The sequence below is a fragment of the Ciconia boyciana genome, chromosome 4 (assembly GCF_034638445.1).
Source record: "Ciconia boyciana chromosome 4, ASM3463844v1, whole genome shotgun sequence".
Classification (NCBI taxonomy): Eukaryota; Metazoa; Chordata; class Aves; order Ciconiiformes; family Ciconiidae; genus Ciconia; species Ciconia boyciana.
In genome coordinates, this window is record NC_132937.1 from 37,637,140 (window position 1) to 37,664,864 (window position 27,725).

The following is a 27,725-nucleotide window of genomic DNA, read 5'->3' on the forward strand; positions in this document are numbered from 1 at the left end:
GCCCATCATCAACTCTGGTGGGAAACTGGCCAGCTCCGTGCAATGTCTCAAAATGACACAACAGTTTCTGTAGGGAATATCAAACTGCGGACTCTCTGGCCAGCTGCCAATATTTTTCTCGGTACCTTATGCAGAAGTCACGATGGTAGAACTGGGTTCTTTTGCAAAACATTAATCTACCATTTCCCATCTTTATTTACCTGCCTTTATGGTCTCACTTGCTACGTATTTTGCAGGTTCCAGAGCACTTGGGACAGACTATGCAAACAGCCCGATTCCCTTCCTGATTAATTCCTTCACACCCTCAGTTCTGTGTGCCAAATGAGCATACCCCTAGGATTGCCAGGCAAAATGAGTTAAACCATGTTACTATGGCTGAACCTGCCCTTACACTGACATGTTCATGCTCAGTTATTATTTTGGAGAGATATACAATTTTGCAATGAGCAAAAGCAAGAGAAGGAAACAGACATTCAAAATCTGGACATACTCACATGGGACACAACCCCTCAATGCTTTTCCCAAACAGATTAAGAGGCAGTTGCAGACAATAAAGTTAGGATGTGATGATTCTCTGAAACAGTTATAAAGCTCTACTTTAATGGAAAATAATGGTGACCTAATGCTAGCGGCTACTGCCAGCTCCCTAGCCTGATAATGTACCGCATGTATAACAAGGAAGACGGTGAAGTGTGGAAGCATTTAACTTGGAAATAAGGAGTACAATGGAGGCAGACAATATGTCATTAATCATATATGGAATTTGCCAATCACTCAACATCTCTACTCTGGTGAAAATATTACTGGCTGCTTTTAGAGACTCCAAATGATGCTTATGAAGTTGCTGTGACATTTAAGGCCAAGTTGGGGCTCCTTCCTTGGTTTTGAATTTCAGCCTAAGATCTCAGACCTGGGAGAAGGTGGATACCTCTAACTGAAAGCTAATGAGATCTACAGGGGATCAGCATCTCACAGAATTACATCCTCACATTTGAGCTCCAGAGGCTTATTCTTCATCTCCCTGATGAAATAGGACTGATGTCTGAGTAGACCTGGTGATTGGTGTTTTAAGTACCTAGGCAGAATAGAAAATCAAGTAATGATTCTTTTTCTTCCTGAGTCATGCATAGCTAAGGGACCCAAAAATAGCTATTAGGTTGTTTCCTGCCACAACAGCCTCTTCTAACACAGCTGCAGAGTATTCATGGGAAGTACTTGATAAAATCACCATGATATCATTAGCAGCAACTGTGTTTCTATCTTGAAATGCTTATTAGATGAGAAAAAGCAAGCAAAATTAAATTATATTAGAGCTAGATGTGAATATATTTACTTCCTCATTCATTTTGACATTTTTTGGCTGAAAAATATGCAATCTGACTACATGCAGTTCTTTTAATGAAATGTCTCTTCTTTTTGCCTTCTTTTTTTACTTCAGTCTATAGTTACGATAGCAGAAACTTTCAAAAGAAAATCTAGTGAACTGTAGAAGAACTAGTGAACTGTATCCATACCTGTTGCTGTCATTTTCATTAATTATTGGAAGCTAATATCATACTGAGGGAAAGGACGGACAAGTCAGATGCAAAATGAATTAACACAACACCCCTAGAAGTCTCATTGACTGTGTGTATATCTGATAAAATCAGAAAGATTATTTCTTTAACCAACCAGCCCTTCACCAAGAGTAAAAAAAAAAAAAATCAGCCTGCTTGTTCTGAGAGCCTAAACCCTGTTTATGGCTGCTGCTTTCCTTGACTATTCTGCAGAACTTAATACAGCTGAATTCATTACACGGTGTTTGTTGCTATGCTGTTTTAACAACTATTTTGGCAGTGCACAAATGATTTGACAGGAGGAACTGTGTGAAAATTCCTACCAGAGCAGTAGCCCCAGAACTCCTCTCTCTAGGTCATCTGATTGATCTGAGCTGTTGTCAGCACTGAGACATCAATGTCATCTAATGACGATCCAGAATTGTGATGTGGTATATCATGGATCTGACAAAACTCTGTTTTCTTTGTATGTTTAAGAATTTCCATGCTTGATAGAAACTAATGCATGCTCTTTTCCTCCATCAGAGCTTCTTCCTGTCTAGGACGGATCTTGTGATTAATGGTATAGAAATGCATGGACAGTAAAAGAACCATTCTTCTGATACACAGAAAGCTTAGGATGATGACATTTCACCATGAATAGAAAGCTTGTTGCAAAAGCATTACATAAGCAATAGATTTAATCTGTAATTTAAGTGCATTTTTTAATTTGATGATGCATGCACTGCTACTAAATATCTCTACAGATATATGCACAATTCCAATCATGGGTTTTAGTTCCATCATTTCTATAACCTTTATAACCTGCCCTTTATAACCATCATGATGAATATACACTGTTTTGGTCTTCCTCTTGAACGGTATGCAGACTCTGAGTGTAAAGCCCTTGTTCAGGAAACAGCTGAGCAGACATTTTAAAGATTTTTAATGTTACACTTTGTACCAAAAACTGTGCCAGAAGACAAAGTATTGCCACCTTCTGCTCCAGGTGCCAGTTCGTCCCTGGCCTGCAGAGGTCACTGGACATGCAGATGTATAGTGGTGTGAGTGCTCAGATTAGGTGGTGACTGGAGTCAAGAGAAGAGGCTTTTTTCTTCAGCCCCAGGACGCATAGCAAAGGGAGATGCCTTCAAAGGGAGATGTATGAAGTACCTGTTTGATCTCCACAGACCAGAGTGAGCTTACTGCAGACAAGACAGTGTGCAATGCAATAGAAAATGAAAAACACAATGCAAGTTTTCCATCTTCTATACTCCAACAAAACCATTGCATGTAGAATATGTGGATGCAGGAAATGTGATGGCGTATCTGGTGCTGTGACCCAGTAGCCATGGCAACAACAGTGCAAAGACAGATTACCCCAGTGCTCATTTTCATCAACAACAGAACTGTAGTGATTTATGCTGGTCCCTTATCCACAAAATGAAAAGCTGCATTTCAGCTGTGTTACCATTTTAGTGGTTGCAAAGTTTAACAGGGAAGAGATCGGCAGTATCTTCTATACAGAGAATCAGAAGAAGGAAAAAAAATATCACTGACAGGAACCATTTACTTGTCTTTCATTGTAATGCGGACCTGTCAAGTCCCATGGGATGAGCATCAGACTTGCTCTTTTAGCCACTGCTTTGTCATTCCCCACTATGGCATCTCCAGTTCATGCATCAGCAGCATACTGTCATGCAGCCTGACGTGTGAGTCTCGTCCATTGGGATTTTAAGGACCTGCAGAATCTGGAAAGGTCACAAAACCAAGCATCTATACAGCAGTGAAGCATCTTCATGTGTTGCAAGTATAACAACTTCCATGGTTTACCCCATTACAAGATTCTGCATAGTTTATCTGTCCTCTAGCCTGACGAGAAGTCCCCACCAATTTTTTTCAATGGGTGTGTATCTGAGATCTGTGCTTGAGACAGATCTTGTCTTGTTTCAGTGTCACATCTGCTCTCAATGGAATTTCTGGTTTCATTTCAGAACTGTATTTTGTTAATTTATGCTTGCCTTCTTGATGAAATAATGTTTAAAACTGTCATTGGAAAGAAACATTCCTGAGATCTTTAATCACCATTTTCTTGGTCTTTTCAGTTCCTGTTTACCTAGTCAAATACAAAGATCCCATACTTCTTTTTTTAAAAAGAATATTCTAAAGAAGGCATACCTCAACATTTACATTTTGCAAGCCTAAGCCAGACTTGCAAATATGACAGGCTGAGTCAGGGTGAACGACCTTTACTGCTTAGTGAAAGACCCATGACTCTCTTTTTTTTCTTTTCTCTGCATCCAAAGTCCAATCCCAGGATAAGTCAAACGGCATGCAGGAGTAAAAGAAACACTGTGTTCTAAAAGATCAGGGGAAAAAAAGAAAGCTATTTGACATTAAGGAAGAGAATATGAAAGAAAACATTGTCAAGATGTATAGATATTTCAAAGTGGCTGGCATTTTGTACCTTGCAAGAACCTTTATTTTCTTAAATCAAAAACTGAAAAGATTTGTATTTCGATCTAAAAATTACGAGAGAGGAACAATGATCATTAGTTAACTCTCTTTGCCTTATTATTCTCCCTCTTAACTTAGTCGTCTTCTACTTCTGAATCTTACTTACTTGTTAATTTTATAGCATGGCCTACACTTTGAAAGTTTTGAAAGCACAGAAAATATTTGCTCCCCATTCATGCATTGAACTTGTGAAATAAAAGTTACACTGCATTTATATTATTTTTACTTATATAGACCTCTAGTGCAAAATTGAGAAACAGCTTTGTTAACATGACTGTGATTCCAGAATTCACTCATCCAAAACAACTCAGTTGCACACAAAACAGCTGTCTCCTGGTGCCTTTGTTAATACAAGATTTCTTATATTTAGTATGCAGCCCTGAAAGTTATTGTTTATCTTCTATGTATTATATACTTCTAATGTAAAATTAGTGTTTTGGGCAAAAACCAAACCGTGTTACAAAGACTGAGAAATGTCCTAAAATCACACTGTCCTACATCTAGATAAGCCAGACAGACTGTACAAGCTATCTCATGGGCAGCATGCCCGTTCTAGGTTAGCTTTTGTGATGACATATGTTATTTGAATGACTATTTGCCATCACCTAAGAAAAATGAAAATTTCTCCTTTTGTCTTTAGTCCAAATTAGCAAATAATAACTAACTTGTTCTGTGCATTCCATGATTCAGCTTTTGGTATGAAAAGAACAATTCACTCTTGTGAGTGTTAGCAAATGAAAAGGAGGTAGTATAATCAAAGCAGTCACTGAAAACCTGAACTGATGTTCATGACTACTTCTGCAGTGTTTCTACTGTTCCTGGTTAAAAGAATTAGATATTTTACTAAATTGGGTCCCTTGTATGTTAGCACCTAGTGAAAATAGCTAGGTCATAGTAATTATGTACAAAAGAAAGCTTCAAGCACTCCATGTCCCAAAAACGTTAACATGTTGTAGCCCAGTGATTAGTATTCAACAGAAATTCCTGCCCCATGAAAACAGTGCTCTGCGGACAAGAGTATTCAGGAGTATTGTCACAACATGCCCCTGGACTAGGATACTTGAGGTGCAAAACCTTAGCTGTGTCTAGATTATACTATTTAATTCTGGTCCATTTCTTTCCTATATCATCTTCAGAAGCCTCTGAAGAAGACAGAAAGAAAAGGACAAACTTACTGCCAGATGACAAATAGTGAACAAAACCTGATGAATTAAAAAAACCCAGTATTGTCTCTTCAACCAACACTCAAAGCAAAATCTCGTTACTTTTTGAGTTTTTATGCCTCTTAAAAATTAAAGAAACAGAAAAGTATCGTTTATACAGAGATGCTGTTTAACATTTTTAGTAAAAAAAAAAAGATCCCATGCTTTAAAGAAGGACATATGACAATCTAAAAAGTAACCCTGCTTTATGTTCTATTGATAGTTCCCTGTACAGAGGTTTTAGGTGAGAGATTGGTTAGACACTTCAATGCTAAGATAAATGCCAATATAATGAAAAGATGTGAAGGATCTTTGTCTTGGGATAAATTCGGGAACGCAGCATCATTTAAGTCTTGTAATTTCTAATACAGTATTTGCAGTAAATCTACTTTAAAAGTTTAACAGAATAATAAATCCAGAGTATCTACTTTCTAAATTTTATAATCAAAAGCTTCTCTGAATATTTTAATCTAGTTTCAAATATCTATTTAGCTAAGACTTAAAATGACATTTAAAATGACATGATTGTGCAATATATTTATAATACTTTCTTAAAAACAAAACTCCATAAAACAACACTTTATTAGGAGGAAGAATCTCTCTGTTTTTCCATAATTCCAATTGATAACAAATGTAATGTGCCCTGTTTTCAGAGGGAAATGGGTTGTTACTCATTTTTTTTGCTATGTATTTGCCTAAAATCAATAGCAAGAATAAATCACATGCATAAAAAAAAAAAAAAATCAACTCTTAGCATGCTCACACATGCATGCACACATACAGATGGTCTAAAATGTTGAGCAAATTCACAAGGTCTACATGCCCACATTGGCAGAAAGAGTAACATTCAGTGTTTAATGCAGGAAAGAAGAATCAGCTGCAAAAATGCATGATGGCATACATGGTTGTCTTGAAAAAAACTCCGCTTACTTCCTATTTTCATGTTATAGTGAGGTAGGTTTAAACAGTTGTAAATGAAATTAAAAACCTCCAGAGCTAGAATGAAATTACTTCTGACGAACACTTTAATCCATGTCTCTATTATACAATTTACCTATGTCATAGCTCCTACAGGTGATTTACTTTACACAATGCATACCATGTACTTAGGAGTGGGTAGTACACAGGACAGACTGCTGTTTTCACGCTGCCTCAGCTGCTGCAGCTGCCTTCTCCCGCCCTTCCCTCTCTGCCCGGGCAACATCCAGCTCCCAAACCTCGGGCAGACATCCCCAGCGAGTCACCGTTGCTGCTCACACCCACGGTCCGTCTTCACCCTTTTGGTAGGGGAGGATACGCCAAAGCTTAAATCTGAGTACAACACTGTTTATACATTCTCCTACACTCTACGGACCTGTATATTTGGGCCCAAGATAAGCATGGGCTCTGCGTTAGACGATGGGGTTACGGAAAAAGTGCCAAGACAGATGTTTAAAAGATCTTCTTGGACAATAAAAACCAGTGCTGGGGACACATGCAGAAGGTGTGGTGCTTTTTTGGTGTTTTACTGTCATTCCCTCACGATGACCTCGATACCGCCGTCAAAAACAAGTGCCACCACCCAGAAGCAATGACACCATGCCCACGCGGGGCTGCTGCCATCGCAGAGCAGCACAGCCCCGCGCCTGCCTGCTGCTGATTGTCAGATGCCGGAGAAAATCCAAGTGAGGGAAGAGAAAGCAGGGACAATGGGAGATGGAGAAGAGGCAGAGAAAACATGGCGCGCGTAGGCACTGTTACTATGCAACAGTAAGGACACGAACCAGCGTCGCCGTGCCAAAGGGCGCTCGGCCTCGCTCAGCCCCAGGGCCGGCTGTGGGGACCGAGGCATGGTGGGCACCGCGGGCACCCCGTCAGCGCCGGACCACGGCCGCCGCGGCCCGCTGGGCTGCCGGGCGCTGCGCGGCGGGCCCGGCCCGGCTCCGAGGCCCGGGCCGCGGAGGGGCGGGGCGGGGCGGGTGGTGCGGGCGCCCCCTGCCGGCGGGGCGGAGCGGGGCCAGCCCGGCTGCGGATGCAGGGACAAAGGGACGAGGACGGCAGCGCAGCGCGGACGCCCGCCGGCCGACCCCGCTGCGGGCGCGGTGCAGCGCCGCGCCACGGCGGGGGAGCGGTGTTTGTCCGCCCCGCTCCGCCGAGCGACTCCCCGCAGCCCACGCGAGAGCCGCTGCCTGCAGTGCCCGCCACCGCTCGCTTCCCCGGCCCGGCGCTGCTCCTCCGCGGCTGCCCGGCGCTCGGGCTGGACCGGTGGGCCCGCGGAAGGCAGTGCATCCGCCGAGCCGGCGGGGCCCGGCTCCGCTAGCTCCGTCCCTGCTTTCCGCCTCGGCGCGGGCAAACCACGCCGCGACCCCCGCCAGCGCGCCCCGAGCTGCCTAGCCTTCCGCGGCCCCACCGCCTCTCGGCGGCCCCGAGAGGAGTTTGCAAAGCGCCGCGCTCGCCCCGCCGCCGCCCGGGCTGCACCGCCTCCGCCCGCGCCGTCCTCCGCGGCGGCGGGCCCCCGGGCGCAGAGCATCCCGGGAGCTGTAGTCCTCCCTCCCCGCCCTGCCGGCGGCGGGCGCCGGGGAGCGGGGCGGGGGGACTACAGCTCCCGGGGGTGCGCGGGAGGGAGGGGCGGTGCCGGGGGAGGAGCGGGGACAGCTCCGGTGCTGATCGCGACGCGGGTTTGTCGGCAGAGCCCGGGCGGGCGGCGGCGGCGGTGTTGGCGTGCGCGAGCGAGCGGCGAGCGGCAGCGGAGCGAGCGGCGGGCCGCGCCCGGCGATGAGGCACGAAGCGCCCATGCAGGTCCGTCCCCGGGCTGGAGCGGGGGCGGCGGGCGCAGTGCGGCCGGGAGCCGGGCGCTGGCGGGAGGAGGCAGGAGCCCCTGCGCCCTGCAGCGGCGTGGCGAGGCCGCCGCGCCGGGCTCTCCCGCTGGTGGCCGGGGGCTGTGAGCAGGGAGGGGGTGAGGACGCCCCTTGTGTGAGGGGGCCCGGGGTGTGTGAGGGGCCCGGGGAGTGTGTGAGGGGCCGGGATGTGTGTGAGGGGGGCCGGGGTGCGTGAGGGGCCTCGGGGTGTGTGAGGGGGCCCGGGGTGTGTGCGAGGGGGGTCGAGATGCGTGAGGGGCCCAGGGTGTGTGCGATGGGGCCTGGGGGGTCGTGTCCCTGTGAGAGGGTGATCTCAGTGGCGGGGGGCGACCGCAGCCCGTCGCGGCACAGGGGTGCCGTGGGGCCCCCCCGTGCCCTGCGCAGCGCGGGTCCCCGGGCCGGGGGGCAGCCGGAGTGGGAGGCTGGGGGGCACGGCCCTGCGGTGGCCACCACCCCACCACCGTGGCCACACGTGAGTTTTGGGTCTCATTTGGGCAAACCGAATGGTCTTTTACAGATACTGCCCTATGAGCATTGGTCGCAGCTCCCCTGGGAGTGAATGGATGTAAGTCGTTAGGTGATGAGATGTAATGAGGTCCTGCCTGGATGCGCAGGAAGCTGGCACGACATCTCCACCTGTTTGTTCAAGGAGCAGTTATCCATCCCCACCAGGGAGAGATGGCTCATGGCTAGAAATGGGGGTAGCAAAGAGGTGGCCACTTTTCAGTAGTTTTTATATATGGAGAAATCTAATGCCCCTTAGCACTGGAGAAACAGATGCTATACAGATCCAAGTTACATTATGCAGAGTTTTTAGCAGTTTCTATGTTGTTGATTCAAAACAGTCTATGCTGGTGAGCTGTACTTCAGTTTAATTAGCACCTATTTTATAATCTCATGCAGGAGCTCCGGAGGCCCCAGACTAAACACTCAAACACATGACTGTTTTTTCGATAGGTCGGTCATGTTAACAGTGGATTGGTAACAATCAATCCCGCTGATTTTATACAATGCAAAGAACACTTTTGCAGTCTGCTGTGATTTAAGTTATGAAGTGCAGCTCTGTTAGTTAATGTTTTTCATGCTGGGTATCTACTCTGGCAGTAATAGAATTTCAGCCTGAAGGGAAGATCTGCATCTGCTTCAATATGCATGCTCGAAAAGAAGTCTGAAATCTTAAGTTACAGTGATATGGAGTTGGGTTTGCTTGACTTTGGACAGAGACTGATAATCTCATAAATCTTTTGCAGAGCAATTGCTCGGATGTCACATGCTGAAACCTTTCAACCAAAGAGGTGCACTAGAAATAAGCCATTCATCAGTAAGAATGTCTTTCAGTTTTCTGATTGGAAAACAGAAGTAATTAGGATGCTGTTTAAAATGCCTAGTTCTGCATGCTACATACATGTGTTGGAAATGTTTGTGTGGCATTTGCCACTTATTTGCACATGCTTATTGAGATACTGAAGCCATGTTTAGTATGTATTGGCTTTGGAGAACATTTCATTCAAAGCAAATTTCGCTAGTAAAGGATGACAACTGCAAATTGGTCACTATTGCATTTAACATTTTGACAGGTATTGAATTCACTGATGTTGTTAAATAGTTGTGGAAACAAAGTGGTAGTATGACATTAAAATAAAATCTAAAGAAAGGAAAGTCCAGATATAAAAATAAATACATAGCTGACACATATCAGAGAACAGCTTCTTGGGTTTTTTTATATGATTGTCAGTACAAACGGAATTATTGTTAAACATAATTTAATAAAAGTCAGCAGAAATCACAGCCTTAGTATAAAAAGAGACAGCAGAGAGCTATAAAAAAACCCTACAAATTCCACTTTTTCAAGGCTGGTGAGATGGTCAAACAGTGTCTATTTTTAAGCATATCTCATCCAAAATTATAATCACAAGCATCTGGATTTTTCCAAGATGTGAAAATGCAGTCTGGCAGATGAGGCTTGATTTTCACTTGTAGTTTCTGCATGTGTTTTTTCATTCTTCTACTTACACTATTCCCAGCATACTCAAATATTATTCTTATTAAAGATTCCAGTAAAACAATATTCTATTGTGGATTCTTCTTCTTAAGAGTCCTTTCATTTTCCAACATTAGGCCAGTATTGTTGGTCCTTGTTCAAATGTGTTTTGACTGTCAGACTGGCTGAACTAATTGCTTGATTTATCTCTTTTAGCTACCTGAAATAAATGTAGTTGCTTCTTTGCACACAACAAATTTATGGAACAATCTATTACAGAGCTACCATCTCTGAATTGTAGAGCAATAGAAAGAGTCATCAAGTGTATGTCTTTTGATCATGACAAAAACAATGCAGAGGAGAGTGTAAGCATTTTTTTCCATTTCCATCAAGCAATAATTAAAAAGAAAACTAAAAAGTTAAAATATTTTATCAGGATGAGAAAAAGGGCCTGTGCAGTGGCACCGTCTTTCTATATTTATGAATTCTTTGTTTCCGTTTCAAGCTCATGCCATTTCTCTGTAGACAAGAAGGGCCAACAGTTACCAGAAAGGGACCCCAAACAGTCCTTCCAGAGAAGGAGTTACCTAATATAAAAGTTTGCTATTGTCATCTGCTGGATATAATTGGATCTGGGTCAGACTTTATGACTACTTTTCATTTTTCTAGCCATGTTTTCAAATAACAGTTATAAATCTTAGTAGTGCTTATGGCCATGGAGAGGGCTTTGGTTTAGAAGTCAAAAGCAATGAACTCTCTTTTCTGTGAAACATAGAAGTCTGTATGGTTTCTGCATGTTCTTTTAAGAATTGGTCTGAATTAGTTGAAATGTCTGTGTATCTCTCAGTAGTTTCCCCTAAGGCTTTCGTGGTACTTTCAAAAGTGAAGATTCAATGGAAAATTCTCAGTGATTCGTAGAGTGATTCACTTGCTTCAAGTTTCACTCCTTATCTGATTGTAGCATGCAAATTTTCCACATACCTGCACTTTGCAAAAAATAAAAAAGCAGGAATGTAGTTTGATAACCTGGTCTTAGTGTTTATCAGAGCATATGGCATTAATGGTGGCAGTTTGTAGGAAATGCTAGATCTCTAGAGACCCTTTATTTCACTTGCCAGGGTATCAGAGTGTTTCAAAGGTGACTGAGGCCATAGAGGTGAGGGAAAACTAGGAAGTGGGAAATAATCTGTGAATAATCTGCTTTGTCAAGGAAATAAATGAGAACATTTTCATCTTAGCTTTTCATATCCTGTTGTCACTGGCAATGGTTATACCCAGACACAATAGGTTTATAACGGACACATCCAAACACAATGGAGAAGGGCAATAGCAAGCAAAAAGGCTGCTTCCAGATATTTAAGAGGTTATTATAAAATTATGATGAAAAAAAACAAATCAAAGCTATTAGACATAGGAGTTAGCATGCCAATTCATCTCCAGTCTCTCTGCAAAATTATTAGGTATGTCAGTCTTGGTTCAAATTAGAAGCACTGGAGCAGAAGAGGCTGCCAAGCCGCTGAGTCTACCAAGCAAGTTACATACACCTTTTTGTTAACTGATCAAGCTGCATTTGGAGTCAGTAGTCCTCTTTCTGTCACTACTCCTTTTTGGAAGTGTAGTGTGGAAGCTCGTTCCCTTGCTGGTTAGATACTCTAATCTCCAGCTCAGAGGTGCTCAGGGCTAGTTTATACTGCCTTCTTGATGGCCAGTGTCTGCTCTAGTATACATAAATCTGAATAGTTCTCATTCCCTGTGTTCACTCCAGATTACTATCTGGAGAAACAAGCTCGTGTTTTGCTTACTCTTTTTATTTTTTAGATTTATCTCATAAAATAAGCTCTTCATTCTTCTGGTCTTCCTAATAACCTTTTTCTGTACTTTCCAGTTTGAACTCAGCTTTCATAAACATGCTTGACCAGAATTGTTACTAACAGCATCTCACCAGTGCCTTAGAGAGTGGCATTAGTATTTCACTTTGTCTCTTGGCCTGATGCAGCTGCTCTGGCAATTAAGAAGCTGCACAGTCTTTGCTAGTCTCATGACCCTGAGTGCTGCACTAAATAGGGCAAATGGCAGAGGGCTGTAGCTGTCTCGTCTTCATTCTCTTTCCTACCCCCTAGTAAATCCAAATTTATTTCTACTGGAGTACCTGGCCTAACACAGCTTGTATTTTTTCTTTTCAGAGCTGCACTGTTCTGGTGGCTTCTTGACACCCTGTGTTAGGCTAACTCACTTAGGACTTTATCTCTGGTTTTGCCACTATTTGGAGAAAGGGATTTTGCCATACTACCTAGAGTGCGAATTGGAAATATGTTTCTTAAGCTACCCTGTTCATGGAGAAGGTAAACTTAGGTTAAAGAAAGACAAATGAGGGATGATGCCCTAGCTCACTACAAGTAGATTCACCAGAATCCATGTGCTAGAGCCTTGCCAGAACCGTTCTTTATTGCACCTTGTGTTCTGCTGTCCTGGGCAGCTGCCAGCACTGTGGCCACATTCATGCTACGTCTGCTGATATGAATCTCGTAGAGCTTCTTTAAAATGTTTTAGGCTCTCACTTCTCTGTATCTCACCGATATTCCCCAACTTGGCGTTTCAGTGTGCCGCTTATAATACAATTTTGCATTTCTTACTACACCTTTGAGACTGGGTTATGTTATGCTTACACATATTCATGAATCTAACCTCATAATACCTTGAAGCAGATAAGCTTCTTCTGATGCTGCCAAGTACATTGGTTCACAAGCTGTGCTCTGCAGATGGCTGGCAATCCGTAAATTCCAAATAAGTGTCTGGTGCATTGTCCACTGAACTCTGTTAAATCTTATTAATTGGTCAGTTAAAAATTAGGGTTTGTGAGAATTGGCTGTGGTCTGCATCTGTGGATACTGATATATTTGCTGAGAGCACACCAAAAGTAAGGGAGGTTAAGCAGCTTGCCCAAGATATAGAAAACAAAAGTCATAGGATACCTAACTGAGAGAGTTAGGAATAAAATCCAATCTCTAGATTATTGGTCTGGTATTTCACCCAGAAAATAATTTATTTCTTCATGACTGGGTTGTATTGTTGTAATGTTCTTATATATAAGGATCTGGGTAACATTTTGACATTTGATGTGCACATTAAAGACACGCACTTGCGGTGCATCCTACGTACAGTCCGGTGAACTACAAACATTGAATTTTCCCATTGTATTTCATGGTTTCAATATCCATTGATTGTTTTTGACTACTTATATTTTACAAAAAGCAAAAAGATCACCTCACAAAAAGCTGCATGTGCAGGGAGCTGTCTTTTTACTAAAATAATTATTAAAGACAGTTTTAGAAAGCAAAGGAAATGCATATATTTCTACACTGTATATACAAAAGGAGTGTTGCTTTTTGAAACAACTGTAAATTAGCTATTCAGTGTCTATCTGGCCTTACTTTAGATAGAAAAAAGGCATTTTCCCTGGGCTTACTATTGATCTTTTCCTTTGAAACATGCCTGTTATAGTTTTTAAAATAAAACAATGTATTTGTGAAAGGCACAAAGCAATGAACCTCAGTATTTTCAATCGCAGCTTTTCTTGCCTTTTGCATCATATTTTCCAGGGGCAATTCATCCTCCATTAGGCATCCAGAGTGGGTTGCATATATAAGTGCAAACTGAAGTGATGTGCAGGCCAGGGAAGTCATGGCATGCTGCTCTGCCTAAGTGAGGAAGCTGTTCAAATTAATTCTGTCAAAGAATGAGGTCCTCTGAGGTCATAAAGAGTAACATAGCCAAGTGTTTTGTTATTATCATGAAGGTGGCAGGTAAACACATACTTTTTCAGACACTTGTTCTCAACCCTGCCCTGTTTTAACCTGTTCTTTTGGGATCAAGGAAACAGCTGAACATGAGACTTGAAAAGTACCTGCGTCTAATACAGAAAATTCTGCTTAATGATTAAACTTGCCTATGCCCATAAATAATCCACATTTAAGGTGTAAGCAGGGAAGCATACAAAGCCATCCTTTTTTGCCCTTGGACCACATTCAAGCTGGGGATGTACCTTCTCCCAGTTTTGATAAGGAACAGGCACGTGAGACCTCCTGACTATAGGTCTTCTGATTGTTGTCTTGAGCTTAGATTTCCCAGTGGACTCTCAAATCTGTCCTGAGTCTGAGGTGGCCTGAGACTACCTTTAGTGCTAACATCCTGATAGGGTGCTAACATCTGAATAGGGACTCACTCTACAAAAAAGCAAGTATGCAATATGATAATGAAAATAGCCTTGTGCATTCTGTCTTCAATTTTACTAAATAACGATAAAGTCTTACTGAAGAGAAAACTCAATGTGTTTTGCTGAAAGTGGTGCTTTTTTGATATATCCATTTAATCATTTGAGAAGATAACTTTGTCAAAATAAAGGTAAGAGTTTTGCTTTCTTGGAAACAGAGTGTCATAACATTAGTGAGGTTGGCATGTTTATTTGGTTCTTGTCCATGTATGTAGTATTTAATTACAGGTCTGAACATGGCATTCCTGGTGATTATGTCCAGCATTGTTTCCAAAGGAGGAACATAACATCAGCACTGGCTTCTTCACATTGCTTTGCCAAATGCCTCCATAGTAGGGACAAGTCCTGTTAGGAGTCAACTGATATATTAATACATCGGGAAGTGGGCTACAGTGCATCCCATACTTACTTGAAGTCAGCAGCTTGCATTTAAGAAAGAGAAGCACTGCAGGCATATTCACAAAGTTCAAGAGGACCAAGCATCTAGGTTTCCCTTACAGTCAGCAGAAAAACAGAGACTCCTCTAGAGTATCATTTAGAGCAGGAGCCTGATGTAGCTGATGTGAATTATACTCTGAAGAATCTGTCTCTATGCTACTACAGAATGAGTGAGTTTGGGAAGTAATGGCAAAGTCTTAGCACCCATACTGAGTTTGATGTTTCTTCAGACTAGTGCAGGCAGTACTACTTTTCTAAAACTCATTTGGGTTTTGGACACGAGAAAGGATCACTATTGGTAGTCTAGGGAGACTGGTTCTCTAGGCTAAAGTAAGTCTCTCCAAAGAGTTTGAATTATTATCAATACCTCACTAATCATCTCATGATTCCCCAGGTGGGAGGTGGAGAAATTAGTCCTTTCCCATGCCTTTCCTATGCCTTCTGCATTCTGTAATAGGCAGACATACTCCTACCCCTGAAATAAAAGCTGGCTGCAATTCTGTGTTCAACTTGCCCATAATTCTGCCTATGGTACTGCAAGTAATGAATCCATAAGTTCAAAGCACAGTGAAGGTGCTGGGTTTTATTTTTTTATTGTTTTTTAAGAACTTTTAGGGAAACTATTGCATGGGTAATGCACAAAACCACATTAATTTAGAGGAGCACTGAAATTTCTCTGTGGGGAAAGTCTGTGTTTAAAACCATCCACAGGAAGCACGTTCTTACTCAGGAAGGCTACATAATATACAAGATTTAGCAAAGCTATTGTTAGAATCCAGGTCTCCTGATTCCTTTGCTGACTGAATCATACTGTTTCTGAAGTGTTAGGCATTAAAGTACACGGGGATGAATTGTAAGGCACTATGTGGCAGCAAATGGACTGAGGGCAGCAAATGAAATTAAAGCTAAAACCCCTTTTTGTAAACCTTAAGCGGGTTGAAGAAGCTACATAGAAGGCTTCCTAAGAGATAAGAAAGAAAATTATTCTTCTTCTTGCTAGAAGTGGTAACTACTGGTTTCAGCTGCTGTGTTACGGAGAGGAGCCAGAAGGGCAGCAGAACAGGCTGCTGGGGAAAGTGTACAGGTTACACACTGGCATCCCCAAGCACTGCACAGTCTTTTGTCTGCTGGACTTTATTGACTTGTTGCAAACTTTATACAACATCAGCATACTCTTTACTACTTTATAGCCAGTTATGATTAGACTGGTATAAACAGCATTTGATTTTCTTTTTCTCATGTTCTAAGCAAAATATCTCCAAATAGTTTTACAATAAGGGAGAGCAGTGAAAGTGGACAGGATTTGTTTCTGTCCTTTGCTATAGAAATCAGAAAGATGAAAGATTAGTGATGTATATGCTTGGTAATAGGTTTTTGTTCTAAAACTTCTTTGTTGCATACCTGTGAAAGAAATGCATAAATATTAAGGCCAATGCAAACACTCAGGGTGCAAGCACATAGGTACCCAAGACTACATTTAATCAAGAACTTTAGTCACTACCAAATAAAAGGGTAATTCCAAAATCAAACATTCCCTAGTGCATTATTTATGAAATATAAATCTTACACTGAATTTTCTCTCAAAAGCTTGCTATTTCCATTGTCTCCTTCAGGACTTTTTGTCCCCACTTCTATATGCCTTTTCAGTAGCCCAGAGAAGCTGGCATACTGTTATTTGTACTATAAGACAGCAGAATTAGCTCAGAAAATTTATGCAGTAATTGAAATTCTGCTGAGAAGGTGGGTTAGTGTATAGCCCTCACCCTGGTTCCAGCTGTCCTCTCTGATTGCCCAAATGCACTCTAAGATGTCTAACTTAGAAAGCTTTGACGTGAGCTGCTTTTCCATAAACCTTTATGTTAGGATATGATATCTGTCCTTCTGTCTGAAATCAGTGTGCAAAAGAGTTGCCCTTAGTATTGCTAAACTCCAAGAATTTAAAATCCTGCCAGGCTCCCAAAATGCTTGAGTTTTTTTCTTAAAAAGCATATGAGGTAAAACACTACCCAGTTCTAAGTTCTTTATTTTTGCCACCTGTTTTTTGGGAGTCTCAGGTAGAACTTTGGTCAGGTTTTCAAGTTAACCTCTGCAACTCTCCTGAAAGCCAAAAGTGTACTTTTTTTTATAAATGGAACCCATGATATTTGAAGTCCCTAGAGCAAAATAAGCTTGCTACTTAGCATTATTCATTAATCTCTGCTTATTCAGGTGTTTTATATGGATTAGAAACTGTATTTTATGGACTCAAATTTGAAAACTTTGACAACTGCCACTTGTGATGATGTTGCATTAACATTGCAAATTCCAAAACTATAGAATAGACTAGAACTAGAAAAAATCGAGACCTTATTTCAGAGGTATGTACTCAACTCACTATTTAATGGTATCATTAACTGAAAATTGGTAAAGGCAAAATGCTTTGTATGAAGTTATAGGCATTACAAAAGACAGCAGATATTTACAGTAAAATAAATGGTTCAAGAATTTTATCAGATGTAAAACATTAAGCTTTTGCTTGGGAATATACCTCTTATGTCATAACGCAGCATTGATCTCTTATTTCCTTCTTGTACATGTGAAGTATATTTGTCTATATTTTCACCATCTATTTCATTCATCACATTTTGTGAAGGTAGATCTTTTTAATGATATACTCAAGAACTGTCCTGGATTTTTAGAATTATTATTTTTTTTGGTACCAGTCACCAGTGATGTTTACATCCTGTTTTGCAACCGGAACTACTACCATGGATACAAGAATCATAAAAAAGTATTAAACCTCTGTGAACTTCTTGAGTTAATTCATATCTGGTATCAAAAACTCCAATAAAATCTAAATGTTTCCAGTTTTATATGATACAAGAGACAATAAACTATTTCTTTTTATTTTGAATTACAGATGGCATCTGCTCAAGATTCCAGATATGGCCAGAAAGATACATCTGACCAGAACTTTGATTACATGTTCAAACTGCTCATTATCGGCAACAGCAGTGTTGGGAAAACCTCCTTTTTGTTCCGATATGCTGATGATTCCTTTACGTCTGCATTTGTAAGCACGGTTGGGATCGATTTCAAAGTAAAAACGGTTTTCAAAAATGAAAAAAGAATTAAGCTACAGATTTGGGTAAGCCAAAAATAATAATTCTATGAAATAAGCAAGCTGTAGCAGTTTGATAGATAGTATTTAAGATACTGTAGGTTTGCACTGAAAGTCATAACCTATATATGTATATATATATATGGCATAGTAATGAAAACGCAGTTAATTATTTCCTGCATCATTTTTCTGTCTGGAATAATAGAGTGTAGACAGTATTTTTAAGGTATTGAAGTACAGCAGAGTATATATTCTGAATTAAATTCCATTAAGAAATAACATAGGTTGATGCATATTGATATCTGTGCGGTGAGGTATAAAAAACAGTGCAATATATAGGCAATTGAAAGTGATACATGTTATTAAAAAGTACCTTGAAATACCAGTTAGGATCTGGTTTCCTCCCACAAAAATTATAAATTCATGTAGGATCTGTGAGAGTGGATACATAACAGAAGGCATAATTTTTTGCTTTGCTAGTTATGTTTGTCATCTTGATCACCTGAAACATCTTCCTTCTTCTGCTGAGGAAGAAAACATGTGGAAAGAGAGACTGTAACAGCTGTGTTGCCCAAGTGTACAAAAACCCTCGTCCCTTGCCTACACCTTAGAGATGGTAGAAGGACGATAAATGTACGAAACTGTGATGCCAGGGAATACATGTTCTTTTCTGCAAACTTTCCTCAGAAAGAAAGGATAGCTAAAACTTATTTATGCAGGACCGCCGATGATGCTTACATCTTCTAATTCTTGGTTCATAGCGTGATACTCACTTAAAGGAAAGGGGGTGATAGGAGAACATTTAACGATGTGGGACCTGGAGTTAAAGCCTCAGGTCTTTGCCATCTTCCTTGGGTACTTGAAGATTTTGAGCAATGCTTCCTTTGTGAGATATTTGTAACAGCCTTATTAACTAAGATTTTCTGGTTTTGTGCATGAATACAAGTAATCTAAAAATTCATTTAATGATGGGCAGCCATTAAATCTCAGGAAACCTCGGATCAAATACGACCAGTTCATCTAACATGTTTTGAACAGCAGATAAATGGAGTATCTTTTTAATAAGGCACAAAGGTGAATTTCCCAGAGTTTCCTAGGCTACATCTCGTTCTTGCCTTTTTAGGTAGGCTTCAGCCCTTGATATCTCAAATCATTTGCTGTTCTGTGCCCTCTGGGAACTGGAACACAGACTCTTTGCCTTTCAACTTCTCTACCTTTTTAAGCTTAGATTCTTGCTATTATCATGAGTATAACACTGCTACATACTAGGTAACTGTATGTCATGTGCACACTTTCACTACAATAACTTGCTAGTTTCATTGTAGTTCTTTAATGTTGGAGATCACATGGTAATTCACATTGACATTACCTTATTATTTTTTTATAATGGAGCAATAAAATTGTGTTCACATTATAGTCTTTACACAGGTCTTTTTTTAATCACCAAGTCCTCTACAACAGACTTTATTGTTCATGTCTCTCCTAGCAAACACAGCAACGTTAGTTTACGATGTTGTATTAATGTGATTAGTTTGACACCAGTATATTTCTCATAATGCCTCTCCACAGCAGACTACAAATATGTGCTTGGCTCAAAGCAGTCCATTAATCTAAATGTGTTCAGGGCTGTGCATGGCATAGAGAGGATGTAGAAGCTGTATTCTTGCCAGCTGGAATAAATTTCCAATTCTAGCAAAATTGACATTTTATTGTTCTTTACATGGCTGTAACATGCAGAGTCCAAATGGCCTCTGACAGTCCTTGCCTGAAAAAACTTGCAATTCAAATGAGTGAAAGAAAGAGTGAAAGAAGAGCTCCATGTCCCTTAGGGAAGAGGGAACAGAGGCTCAGAGCATGGAAGAGACCTTCCTAAAGTCTCTACCAGGACGTAGGGTTAGAGACAGGACTTCAGATCTTACTTTCATGCTAAAGCTTTTTACCCCAGCCAGTACTGCATCTTGGTTTAGGTTTTTTTTCCCATTAAAATTTTAATGTCAGTTCTTAAAAGGCCTTGTCATTGCCAAATTTACTCAAATTGCAACAGCTCACTATTGCTGTTTGCACTTTTTAGATGGAGTATTCTGCATCAGAGCATTGTGTTGCATTTATGCTTGCTAGTAAATCAGTTGACTGTTGCACCTCTGGGACCTTAAATAAAATCAGTTAAGTATTTCAGAAAGCTATTCTAGTGCACGAAATCTGAAATAGAGCACTGTTACCCCATCTAGTAAGCTGTATCAACAGCCATATTGTTCTTAATATGGAGCATCTGTGTATGTAACATCTGTTTATATTATATTATACTTTATTACTTTTCTTTGATTATGCAAATGTCTTTCTAAAATGAATAGTACTCCTGCAATATCCACTCCCATTTCAAGCTGCATTTATGAAAGACCATTTATATTAGATAAAATATAGAATTGAATGCATCATAGTGAGTGTGATTTGATGTTAATTCTGGGTAGAAACACACATGAGGTTATAACACTTCCTTCAAAATCACTGGCAAAGTATTTGGTGACATGATGTGATAAATGTTATTCAGCATATATGAAATAAAACATTCTGAAAAATCTCACAGGTTTGAATAGTCAGAAGAAACTGGAAGTGCAACTTTGAAATGTGTTCTGAATGACAAGATCAGAACTGAATTACTTTGCCATGTACTGCAGTGAAGAAGTACATAGAATGCTGCTGCTCTGCTGTCCTTGCCTGGCAGTAAGATGCAGAAATGTGTAAATAGTAATGCATTAGGTCACTAAAATTCCCTAGCTAGAGACACAGTTAATCCAACATGTGTCCTGTTACAATTTTGTACATATTCTTCTTGGGTAGACCTTTGAATTTCATGTTTAATAGCCCTTTCAGCATGATATGTTGTGTTCAACTTGAAGCATGTTGGAGCTCAAAACACTGATTTCCTCAGAATAAGATTCTCATATGCTTACCAGTGAAGGGTGCAAGTTTGTTTGAAAGTCAGCATAGGCAGTCAAGGAAGCAGAGTCATTGTTTCTTAATAAAATTCACTGTGTGATTATCACAGATGAACTAGCAGGGATTAACAGGTTGGAGTAGGTGCTGTCTTACATACTGGGATGCCCTGCAAGTCTTTTGTTTGTCTGAGGTTTTTTCTTGCTTTGAAGCAACGGTGTCTTATTCTTGGAATCAAAGGACCTGAATTGAATTGTCTTCTTTCATTGTTCAAGTCAGGGAGGATGGGGCTCTCCCTCGTACTTACCTTTATATCTTTTTCATATGGTCAGAAAGAGCGTGCTGGGAGCACTGTAATGTTTCCTTTTTTTCCTTCTGAGTCAAACACCTTCTTTCCACAATTTCTCACTGGAATTGAGAGAGGTTCAGAGTTCAAGTGCTATATTCAGTAGTGATAGCACATTACCTTGTCATAGCACCACCACATTACGAAGACAGCATATTAACAGATTTTTTACATTTTAAAGGAGAGAAATCCATTAAAAAGGGATTTTACTTAAAAGGTATTGATTTCTCAACAGAAATTACAAGAAATTTTGGAGTGGAATTTTGTCTGTATGTGGCATATAGGTGCATAGGATAAAAGTCCATCAGAGGGCTTTAGGATGTTTTACAGTGTCAAATAATAAACAGCAATACATTTTTCCTCCATTTGGTTTGAGCTAGTAATATTAAAGGGATGAGACTGGAAGGCTATAAGATTCTTTTGTTTTCAAACTGCTAGATTTCAAATTAAGTTAAATTAAAAAAATGGCTTGTCAATACTAATTCTGACAAAAAATACACATTTTCTTCAAAATGATTAAAAGCTCAAAGAGGTGCAAATCAGAAAATAAAATTAAGTTTAACCTTATAAAACTATTACTGTATTCACTGTATAAATCACTACATTCAGTATACCCTATAGCTGTGATGCCATAAAGGTTTGCATTACTTTTGTAAAGTCTGTCAATGGTTTAATAGAAATAACAGACTGCAAGAGGTGATGGAGAAAATATAGGCTAATTTGGACACTAGAATTTGTTAGCTAACATTTGTCAAAATAAATCATTAGAATAGGGGAAAAAAAGGAAAAATAAAGTGCAGATATTGATTCCTAGAAAACAGATTAAGTTTTACAAAGACAGGTCAACATATTTGTTTAACCGACAGTGTATCCATACCACATCTTTGGCTCACATTTAAAATTTACTTGATCAGAACCCTCAGTGATTTCTAACTGATTTCAGTACAAATTTTGCTTGAGGAATAAAGGATCAAGTTTTGCCTCTCTGATCTGTTTATTACACAGAAATGTTCTAACTGCATTCAACAGCAATATTGGCATAGTTTCTATCTGATTGCAGCACTTTGGTGCAAGTATCAAACACTGCCTTTTGCTGCTTAGATGGTTTTTCCCTGGCACTAGCCATAGACTTCATGGACTAGGTACAATGATCACGCACAAATAAAATATATCCTCCTAGAGAAGACAGTGTAAGAGCTGCTTGTGTCAGCATATCCTTCCTAGAACTGCATGTGACAGTTTCATTTGATACCCAAAATGTTGCTGTCTTCACATCCAACTGTTTTCTATAAATTGTCATAGGGCTTAGGGACTAAGTGAGGACTGGGTTTTATAAGCTGAGTGAGGAAATCCGGTGTCATCATTCAATAATTAAAACTATAGTAGCTGTTAAAAAAAACCCAATAAATGTTAGGCACCTGATTTTTTGCTCTACAAGTTCCCTAACAGTGCTTTAGCAGTAAAAAGGGGTTCAGTTAAAATGAGAATAATTTTGTGTGTATGTGTGTTAGAAGGATCTGTGGGAGTACCAGTATGAATGAAAATTGCCTTGATATTGGAGTCTGTAAGGGGTATCTTACGGTAACTTACAAGTGTGGAGGCAGTGCGATATTGCAGAAATATCCTGTAACAGTGACTAAGGCTATAGCATCAGTGCAAGAATCACTAAATACACTGGTTCAGAAGAAAGGTAGTGAAAGCTGAAGCAATGAAAGGGTAGTTAACAGTAGCATGTGGAGATAGCAGATAGTGAATGTAGCACATTTCATCACAGGAATTTCAGGGCCTGATTTTGTCATATCTCACTCATGTGAGTAATTTTTAGTTGGTATGATAGCTACATGGAAGTTTATTTCATGATTCCTTTCTCAGGTGCTGGTGACAATGTGTAGCTGCTGCTTTGAATGCACAGCCTTTTAAGATGAGGATAGTGAATCTAATATTGACGATGAAATTTCCTCATCTCAGCATGCAAATCAAATATGTATCCAGTAATATATCAGGCAACAAATGATTTGAAGACAGCAATATAAAAGGCTGAAAACTCTGGGGATTTGGGATTTCTCTGGATCCATCTGTACTCGTAAATTAAACACACCAAGACTGTTCTTTGGCACAGAGTCCAGCTGGCATGGAATAGCTTTTGTCCATACATTTAAACTCTTTTAGTCTCTGAAAGAGGATGGACACATCCAGATTTTGTATTGGAAAAGGTCTCTGTCCTGTGCGAAGTCCTGAACCTTGCCCAGGAACTGTTTGGCAGGATGCTAGTAAGCCTGGGTCAAAACCATGCCAGAAAACATGCTGTCAGTTTCACGGTATAGACAAATTCCATAGCCTCTAAATGCTCCCTGGCACAACTTAATTTGCTGTTACAGGCATGACCTGAAAGGGCAGCAGCTCCAGCCAGCCTTGGGTTAGGCTGACCTGCCTGTGGTGATGAGCAATGCAGTGTGTTCACAAATGTTGTTCTGTCAGAAGGCTCTAAAGGAACCATTCCTGTGAAAAGATGGTTAATGAGGAATGTAGTTGTGATGGCTAGAACACAAACTCTTTCTGGACTTCCCTTGTTAGCTGAAACAAGGTGAAATTCTGGGCATCTTTTGTATTAGTTTAAGCTGCGCTCCAACAGGTGAATGTTATCCCAGTTGTGGTTGGATATTTTTAACCTAAAATACTCCCTTCCTTCTCCTTTGCTTATTTCTACACAACACATATCTTTGAAGAGCCATGAACAATGTTTACCTGAAAGTTTTGGGGTAGGATCCTATTTTCATACTGCTGTATTATTTCATGCAGTGCTTCTTACATGTTTATTGAGAGCCCTTCTACTTATGTGCAAGTCATATATGGTATACTTTATTTCTCAGAAATACTGGCATTCCTTAATCATTATTTTTCCATAATTTTTTTTCCGCTATTTTTTGTAGCACCGGGAGTTTTCAACAACAAATACTAAAGATTTGCACAGCCAAGGGAAAGCCCATTATAGTACAGTCAGTACTATTGTGTTCAGATCTCAGTCAGCGAACCACCAGGAGTTTTTAATCTTTGTATAACTTGAGGATCTGAGTTACTTCCAGAAGTTGTATATTTTCCTTAATTCGAGGCTTCTTAGTGCTCTCTTTACCTTGCCCTGTTTATTCTATGTTCTTTCTTGTACCTGTTCTTCTGTTTATATTAAAGTTGCGCCCATGGATCCAATTCAGCTCAGGTTTCCATTGTTTTAGGTAAGTAGCCAAGAAAAAAATGGTTGAATAGTTCACTTTTAGCCAGTCAAGTGGGAACGAACTGGTGGGAAGGTGAGATGGCTAATGTAGATATTTGTCAGGGAGAATAAAACTGCTTATCTAAAAGGCAGACAAGACAGCTTGCCTTTTCTCTGAACTTTAGTAGATGCTAGTAGTTTGTATAATCTATTAATGTATACATAATGTAAATAGTTTATATAGCTTAAAGTTTAAAGGCATCAGAGCAGAAGTAAATATAAGCAGAGACTGAAAAGATAATATGTGTTCTGCTATTTGAAGTTTGACTGCAACTGCTCATACAATGAGGCATGATGTGAGAGAAAGCGCCAAAGAGTCTGAGTGAGAATGAGACCAAGAGTTTATGAGACAGGGCACTATAAATGCTGTAAAAACTCAGAAACAGTTACAGATACTGCATGTGATGGCTTGTATTATTTCCTTGCAAATCACACTGCAAAAGTGGTAACAGATGTGATACTGCAGTCCTTTGCTGGAGAACACAAAACTGAACTCTGTAAAACTTTTTGCAAGAAATGCTACCTTGGGACCTATTTTGGGTGTAAAATATAAATGCATCCATTATAAGCAATACATATCTTGTAAAACGACTTGATGTATTTCTTGTATAGAACCAGGGCCCAGTCTTCAGTGCCCAATAAGATCTTGGCAATGTAAAAGGCATACTCAGTTCAGACAGACTTCAGTGCAAAGAGCACATGCTGTACACTTTGTGAGACAGGCCATGTTGGCCAGTGATAGCACTTTTAAAATTTATATGCTTTTATTCAAAAAGTAGCACTGGCTATTCAAATATTGATGCGACATTACAATTTTATCGCTATAAAAAGCACATGTCTTGAGGGTTTCAAACATTGGCTCAACTCAAAAAAAAGGATGGTGCCTATCACTTCAGCGCCCCGGCCAGAGACCCCTGTGGCCTGATCCCATATGCTTGCCCTTACACTCATACACACCAAAGCGGTTGCGAACTCCTGGCCTCAGGTAGTTTGGAGAGGAAACTTGAGGTAAATGTCAGTCCTGGAACTGCAACTAGCATTGAATTCCACTATTTTTCCCAATATTCCAATGGTTTTGTGAAAGCCTTCTGTAATATTAGGTCAAAGATTTTACGATTTTTTACAAAGTTCTGTGCTTTATGAAAACCTCCATTGCCTACTTCAACAATTTCGTTGTATAGCTTTGCTTGCAGCATAGAAATCAGGTCCCTGTGACCAGCTTACCACTATATATATCATAGCTGGACTTCAAATATTCTCTGATAAAGATTCCTGTTATCAGTAAAACGATACATCTGTATTCAAAGGCAAAGATTAATTGGAAAGAGAAGGTGGCATTTAGCATAATTACAATTCTAAATAAGGCTTGCTGTTTAAGTGGAAATTTCCATGGGGAAATTTTCTTTCTTTCCTTTCTTTCTTTTCTTTAAGAGAAACTGAGCTAGTTTAGGACACTTTCTAGAACACTTTTCTATAGTGTGTCTTAGGCAGTTTTCTTCATCGGACTCCTGGGAAATGCATCCTGCCATCGTTTAGGCCAACAAATCATCATCCTGCCAGACCTAAAGTAATTGCAGCTCCCGCTAACCTGTGACCAGGCAGGCTGATATAACATTTTTTCAGCTGCCTTTTTCTTCCACATCATGATCTGTGAGTCATCAGCTTTTCCCATATAGGGAAGCATATACCAGTGGAAGAACTGTCATGGACCAGTACTTACATGTGTGCAAGCATCATATAGATGCCACATAGGCTCCTTAAAAATGGGTGATGAGAAAGGGAAAGGGAAGATAGAAAAGTCTTTCATACACACATACCTGAATAGCAAGATCTTTGATTTTGCTCGAAGTGAGGACTCAGGATGGGAAGGAAAAGGGGAATGGAACCATTTTGCTGTGATAGGGGTCTGAAGCAAGAACAATAACCTTGGGCTAACGTCGAAAAACAAATAAGCTATTTTAATTGTTCAGGCTGAATAAAATCCAGAGAAATCTGACAGTGTACTTTAAACTGTGAGATGCAACTTATACTTACTAAGCTATCATTTTAAGAAGCAAGAATAAGTCTATCTCTAAAATGAAATTAATTTTGACAGCATTCCTTAAAGTGAAATCAACTGTGCTGCCAGGTCCTGTGAACCATTTTAGCGGCATATTTAAGACATCTATACAGCTGCAGTGAATCTACAAAGAATAAAAAAAAGCCCATACAGGCTCGTCGCTGCATTTTAATAAGATTCGTGTTGTAGATTAGAGCAAAATGCTGCACTCTTGCTGTGCAGTTGTGGCTTTGAAATCGGGGGACCAGAGCCTTGGACGGGAGCCATAATGTAAATACCATGAAAACGGGAGTATAGAAACAGTATTTAAAACTCACTTTTGCCTTCTGCTGCTCAGTGCAAGCTGTTTCCCTGTGCTGTGTTAGAACAGCTTGAAGTCATTCTGAAATTATGCTGGGTTGAGAGGGGCACAAGTGACTGAGGGATGATGGGGGTCACACAAAAGCAACTCATTTTTATTTAACACTACCCCATTTGCATTATATTCTGGAAGTAAGCTTAAGTGCATTTTGTAAGAAGCCAGAGCCATCAGGGGCTCTGTGTCACATCAGGATAATGTTTGTAGTAGATAACACATTATGGACAATGCACCCAGGTTTTACATGTGAAGTGATGACATCAAGCAAAACAGCATCCCTGGAGGATTTAGCTCTGTATTTACATTGTTATTTCTTGGTCAGCTAAGAAAAATCAGTTAGGATATTGGTTGCATATTCTTCTAGTAGAGAAGCTGCTTTTCCCACTTTTCTTTATTTTCAGTGTAGTTGAAGGCTAATCTCCTTCAATCTTTTCTGAATAAAAATATTGTTCTTCTGTAATCATCTAGGTATTTTCTGGTTTAACCCAGATTGCTTTATTACCCACTGCTCATAAACAAATTCTTTCCACAGTTTTTACCTGCTATGACTTTATTTATTCATTAATTTGAGTTTGAGAAATACAGAAAATTCTGCCTCAATGAATTCAGTCAACGACTCAGATGGAAGTTGTTGATAGTGTAATTTAGCCAACTTGTTTATTCTAAAATTAGGGTGGTACCTAGGTGTAGACAGTTCTTACTTTCCTGCCCATCAGGTTATTATTTAGGTGTTTATAAAAAGAAAAAGGAATTTAGGTCTGTCACAGTTAATCAGTTATTCTGTTCTGACAGCAAGAATGATACTTGGTGGACATTTTTGCCCCACATAGATTGGATACTGTTGACTTTGTTTTATTTTATTTGGAAATAAAGCCAACCC

General features: G+C 40.2%; 1 protein-coding gene across 2 annotated transcripts in view; it reads left to right on the forward strand.

Annotated features, from left to right (window-relative positions):
• Positions 1-7,969: 7,969 nt before the first annotated feature.
• The window catches only part of RAB3C (RAB3C, member RAS oncogene family), a 132,458-nt gene continuing 112,702 nt past the window's right edge, over positions 7,970-27,725 (forward strand). The window contains exons 1-2 of one of the 2 annotated variants that reach the window (XM_072859506.1): positions 7,970-8,032; positions 17,680-17,907. In XM_072859506.1, the coding sequence (XP_072715607.1) occupies positions 8,009-8,032; positions 17,680-17,907 (252 nt within the window). In that variant the 5' untranslated portion in view covers positions 7,970-8,008. Of the gene's footprint in view, positions 8,033-11,852; positions 11,862-17,679; positions 17,908-27,725 lie in introns of those variants that run through there. The other variant, XM_072859507.1, reaches the window with a different exon arrangement.